Genomic DNA, 6,209 nt, shown 5'->3' on the forward strand with positions numbered 1-6,209 from the left:
TTATTCGTTATCATGGCGGTAAAATTGCTCCATGTACGTGTTTCTCTTCGCCTCACCCAAATTGATTTCCTCTTCGCCTCACCCAAATTGATTTCCTCTTCCGTTCGCTCCCAGTGACGGTCAAATGCGTGCATTGCTTGCATTGCCGTTCTGCGTGATACATCGTCTCGATTCCATTCAAACTCCTCTTCATCACCAATGTCAACCAGCAGGTTGTGAAGTACTGCTGCGCTACATATCATTCGTGCATTCGTCGTGTGTGCATGACGATCTGTCACGCCATTCAGCACTTTGAAACGCCCTTTAATTTTCCACTCAACATATATGCGTGTTGATGAAAGATGAAAATTGAAGCTGTTCAATGAGTGAATACATTAGTTAATACATCAAGGTTGGGCGGTGGCACGAGTACAGAGGTCACCGTTCAACTTACCATCGTTGTTTTCGCGACAACCGATTTCCTCGTCGTTCGTCAAAAGGAACCATAAGAAATGGCCAACTCTTGAACCCTGCATCGGCTAGCCAGTTGATCCCAGGAGGACACAAGTATCGTGCGCGGGGCCCAAGCACTTCAGATTGATTCCACATCGATTGATCGGAATTACTTCCAGTGAACACACCAAAGTATCGAAATTTAGCACGATAGTCGATAGCAGCCAAACAGTTGTAGGATGGATTTCCGCTCTTGTCGTAAAAACCCTAAGCGAAGCGACCACATCAAACCATTAGCGCACGCATCGCAGTAACAAAATCAAACAGCGCCAGACCATGTGATTCCTTGGACGGCGAGTTCGAATAATAGTGCCGTCAAAGACACATGCCACATCCGGAAAATCACCCCCACGTCGAACCAACCCTTCCACCAATCCATCCCATTCGTCTACAGCATCGAGCGCTGGGAAAAAAAATGACATCATGCATCATGTCGTAGAGAAGATCTTCAAGGCGTTTAATGTAAACTCCAGCAACAGTTCTTGACATTCCTAGTTGCGCAGCTGCCCCTCCAATCCCGTCATCATCAATGCCACAGCCATTGCCGTAATAGGTTAACAAGACAGCGAGCCCGAAATCAAAGTTGTACTGAGTGTTTGACCCAGGTAAACCATACTTGCGGTAATACAACGGCTCGAGCAAGGCTATCAGGGCATAAAATGACTCCGGGCTGCAGCGCACTGTCTTCTTGTAGGCTGTATGAGATCGTTGTGACTTCAGACGTGCAAAAAAGTCAGTCCGGACTACGATTTTCTCTTGAGTAGGTCCACGAATCGATCTTCTGTCCAGTTGACCGACCGACACAACCAAAAGAATTTACAGCAAGCGCAGCGCCAAGATCTCCTCTACGTCCAGGTCAACGAAATGGTCTCCTTCCTCGTCGTCCATGCCATCAGCAGCTTCATCAAGATTTCCACGCAGCTGTGTCATTCCAGCGTAGCGAGAGGCACGGTAGTCTGCGAGTTGGCTCCGTGTTGATGAACTACTCGACAATCTTCTCTCGCCACCACCTTCTATGCTGAACAAAAGTGGTCTGCCTTCCTTGTCGGAATCCGTACACCCCTGGACAGTCCCTAGTTCCCTTGCCAGCGTCGTATTTGCTTCATAGTTGCTGTTTTCTAGCACAATGACGGCATCATCCCAGTTAAAGCAAACATCAAGTAGGATCATGACGATTAGACGCACCAGAGTCAATGGCCATCGGCATCACACCCTCCGCGACGCTTGTGTGTAAATGCACGCTTTGCTCCGCGCAGAAAAACGCTCTTTAACGCAAAGCTTTCTCCATTCCGCACTCGACTCGCCACTTCAACACTAAAAAATGAAGCGCGACTCGAAAGAAATAGGTAACGAGCTTCTTTCTTTTTACCGCTTTTAAATGAAGCCTCTGCGGCACCTCGTTTTTCTTAGCGCTACTTCACAAAAAAATAGGTGAGAAAAATAGATCACTTTTCTATTTAGACAGCAGTCTAAGGGAATCTAGTTCTAGAACCCTCTAGATTCTTGGGGCTTCATCCCACCGCCCACTATGCGCGAGAGCACATTTGGCACCTGATCCATTGACCGCAAACCCAACAGCGAACAAGTTAAGCCGGTCGTTAATGGTTATTGATGGACACGCACATTGCGTGCGTGCAGTTGGTCAGGAGTGGTACGGTAACTGGCCTCTTTTAACCGATTTGTGGGATGGGGGCTGTAATAGCCTATCAATAACCAGCCTTTGCAATTAACGGTCGCCTTTTGGCAAAAGGATATCGCACCTCAAGCTACAGTAGTATTCGGGGGCCCAACCCTGAAGATTCGACTGCACCATTTGCAAACTAAAACCGCTCCGGGCCTCTCAGCCCGTGACTGTGGGATAAGTGATCGGAGATAACCTTGATGGGAGCAAGCAATCCCGAGTAGTACGCAGATGTCCGCACACCCTACTTTATGAAAACTACTGCTACGTGTGGTGTACTTAGCCATTGTCTAACGCGTCACGTTTACGTGTTCGCAGAACTATGGCTCGAACTAAGCGGAAAAGGACCCGTGAGGAGCTGGAGGAGACCCAGCGCGAGAATGAACGCATTAACGCGACACCCATCCAAGAGGAAAAGGAAGCACGGAAACGGCGTCAAACCAAACGAAGGAAGAAGCGCTATGACTTGAACAAATAGCTGAAGGCTCTCAGCATGCAATAAGGATATACAGAGATTACGGAGGCCCGGACGGTACCTGTTGAGGAGCGTGAAGAAAAGACAGAAGAGTCCGATCCTGTGCTACACCAGCGCCAGTTTGCGGCTCAAATGGAGGCGGCGCTTCAAGCGGGAGCCGCCGAAGAGGATTTATTTGCGGTGCTTGTAATACCACAAGCTACAGCTCAAGAAGGAACCCTGTATCCCTGTCTCGGCAGCGCTGCGTGCTCGCGGGAACATATATAGCGAGACATTATCTCAGAAAGAACGTCGTCGTGCCGGTGATGCACAGAGAGCACGCACGAGGCGTGCCAATATGACACTATCGCAGCGTGACCGTGTTAGGAAGAGAGACGCGGAGCGCAAACGCGCCCGAAGAGAGCGTCTGCGTGGCGGTGAGCTCCAGGAGCTACGAGAGCAAGAGAGAGCTCGCGTTCAAGCAAGACGTGGGGCTCTGTCGGAACAAGAACGAGATGCTGAACGTGAGCTTCACCGACAGCAGGAAGGTTATCGACGAGGTCGCGTAACAGATGAGGAGCGTCAGCAAGAGCTCGAGCAGGTGCGCACTCGACGCCAATGCGTCCGTCATGGCCACGCTCTTATTTCCCTCGCAGACTTCGACGCGTCCATGATAACGGGTGACGACGTGGTGAACGGTCGTCACAAGCTCCCGGCTACAACGGTTTGTCCGATCTGCAATGCTTGGAAGTGGCCAGGCGAGTCGGCAATATCATGCTGTCTGGCAGGCAGGGTAAAGCTGCCTCCACTGAGCCCCGCGCCACGGACGTTGCTTCAGTTGTACGGAGATCCAGAGTTCCGCCGTCAAATTCGTGCCTACAATCAAGCCTTCGCGTTTACGTCGATTGGTGCTTCGTGCTCAAACTGATCGTTTCAAAATGTACATCAAGACGAGAGCGTTGCGGGTACACACGGCGTGTACACATATCGCATTCAAGGGGCTATGGGGCACTACCTAGGGTCTCTCCTCCCCCACATAGACCGTCGGACAGGCGCGCGGGTAGCACCCAAGTTTGCGCAGATCTACATTGTGGATCCAGACATGCAACGCCGCGCGGAGCGACGTCTTGGTATATTCGCGGATCTGGATCGTGTTGCACTACTAGACATCGAGAAAATGATGGCAGAGCACAACCCATTAGCGCAACGGTTCCTCCACTTTCGGCAGCAATTGCGTCAACACAACACGGAGGCTCCAGTAGATTTGGTCTTCCGTCTGCATGATAACACCTCGCGACCGCGGACGCATAATCGCCCCACTGTGTCTGAAGTGGCTGCCACTCTCATTGAGGATGGCAACCTGGCTCGGCCTCGGGATCTACTACTCTTTACACGCGATCAAAGGCTGCTACGTTTGTACGAGACCCACGCCGATTACGATCCACTTCAATATCCTCTTCTCCTTCCATATGGAGAGAAGCGCTGGACCTACTCAGACGAGTTCGCGAATGGTGCTGAGTATCGAAACAAGAAGGCGATGTCGCTTCGTGAACACGTCGCGTTCCGCCTTCATCAGAATGTGGATGACCAGTCCGCTCTCCACCAAGGTGGGCGTCTATTTCAGCAGTGGTGTATAGATCAGCGTGCAAAATATGAGCAAGAACAGCTTCGCTGGGTGGCCGACAATCAGAAAACACTACGCGCCGATCAATACAGGGGTGTTCAAGACGCTTTGCCCAACGAAGATACTTTGGTTCTGGCGGAAGATTAAGAGCTACTGTCGGAATATGACCGGGCCCAGAACAGATTGGTGCACCCGGATCGGGACGGAGCCAGCAGAGGACGTCCAACCCACTTTCTTAATCAGGTTGGCAAGCGTATCATACTACCGGCTTCGCACCTGGGTAGCTCGCGGTCCATGTACAAGTCCTATCAAGATTCGATGGCAATTGTTCGGGAGTATGGACGGCCCGACGTCTTCCTGACGGAAACGTGCAACCCCAAATGGGACGAGATTCTTGAAGCGATACCTTCCGACATCCAGACAGCTCAAGATCGACCAGACATCGTGGCTCGCGTGTGGCAGCAGAAACTGCAAGCGACGCTTGACGATTTAAACCAAGGCGTTCTGGGGCGAGTGCGCGCGCGGATTTGCGTTGTCGAGTTTCAAAAACGAGGGCTCCCCCACGCTCAGGTACTGATTATTTTGGCTGACGAAGACAAACCTCGAACCCGCGAGATCGTAGACAAGATGGTATGCGCTGAGATCCCAGATAAGGATACAAACCCTCAGCTGTATGAGACGGTCATGTCGTGTATACTCCATGGTCCATGCGGGCCTGCAAACCCTTCCTGCGCGTGTATGAAGGACGGCAAGTGCACCAAAGGATATACGAAGCCCTTAGCAGAAGTTACACAGGCCAATGCCAACGGATATCCAGTGTACAGACGGCGTCGACGGCACGAAGGTGTTCTATAGTTCAAAGGCAGAGAATACGACAATGCCACGATCAACCAGGGGGTTATACCGTACAACCCGTACTTATCCCAGAAGTACAACTGCCACATCAATGTCGAAGTGTGCACGGATAATACTGCGGTTAAATACCTGTACAAGTATGTGTACAAAGGACCCGACATGGCTATACTCACTGTGGAAGAAGTCCGAGGAGGGCAGCAGAGTGCGCGTCGAGAACCAAATGAGATTCTACGTTTCCTGAGCGCCCGGTACATTTCTCCGGTGGAAGCTTGCATGCGTCTGCTCGATTTCACGATTCAGGGGGAAATCCATGCGGTGACACAGCTAACGGTTCATCTCGAGTCAGGCCAGACAATTTTCTTTCGCGAGACGGAAAACCCGGAGGCGGTTTTGGAACGTGGTAGTCACACGACGTTGACCAGATTCTTTGAGTTGTGTGCGAGTGAAGAGCCTCAGAATCATATTGCCAGGACGATGTTGTATCCGGATATCCCCGAAGTGTTCTGCTGGAAAGCGCCGGAGAAAGGGCAACCGAAAAGATAGGTTCGCCGGAAACAGTATCAAGCTGCCGTTGGTCGCATGATTCACGTGTCTCCTCGAGATATGGAGCGGTTCTACCTTCGGCTACTGCTCTGTCAGCGTAGAGGTCCCCCGTCGTTTGAAGACTTGAGAACGGTTAACGGGATTGTCTGCCCAACATTCCAAATTGCGGCGCGGGAGGCTGGCTACTTGGAGAATGACAACAAGTGGGTTTCGTGTTTGAGGGAAGCGGCTGACTTCCAAATGCCGTATCAACTACGCCAGCTCTTCGTCACCATTCTGGTGTATTCAGCTCCAGCAAATATTGGTGTTCTATGGGATCGATTCTTCGCGGATCTTTCCCAAGACTTCGCACGCAAACATCAGGATTTGATGGACTTCTTCAAGTCGGCGTTGGTCGAATTTGAAACGCTGATGAGCATTCAAGAACTACTTCAATCGAGTGGGTATGCGGTAGCTGACTTCGACGAACTTCCTCAGTTGGGGTCGTTCCCAACATTGATTCGTGAAGCGCTTCGCCAAAACGGATTACTACGACGTGAGCTCACTGGATACGATGTGTC

At 51.1% G+C, this 6,209-nt stretch overlaps 1 protein-coding gene across 1 annotated transcript; it reads right to left on the reverse strand.

Moving 5' to 3' along the window:
- Positions 1 to 588, reverse strand: PITG_19341 (uncharacterized protein; the record flags this gene model as incomplete). Its single annotated transcript, XM_002997146.1, has 4 exons — positions 1 to 43; positions 184 to 354; positions 434 to 499; positions 545 to 588. The coding sequence occupies 4 exons, from the start codon at positions 586 to 588 to the stop codon at positions 1 to 3; spliced, it is 324 nt and encodes a 107-aa protein (XP_002997192.1).
- Positions 589 to 6,209: the final 5,621 nt, after the last annotated feature.

This window comes from Phytophthora infestans, genomic scaffold (genome assembly GCF_000142945.1).
Source record: "Phytophthora infestans T30-4 supercont1.85 genomic scaffold, whole genome shotgun sequence".
In the NCBI taxonomy this organism is placed as follows: Eukaryota; Oomycota; class Peronosporomycetes; order Peronosporales; family Peronosporaceae; genus Phytophthora; species Phytophthora infestans.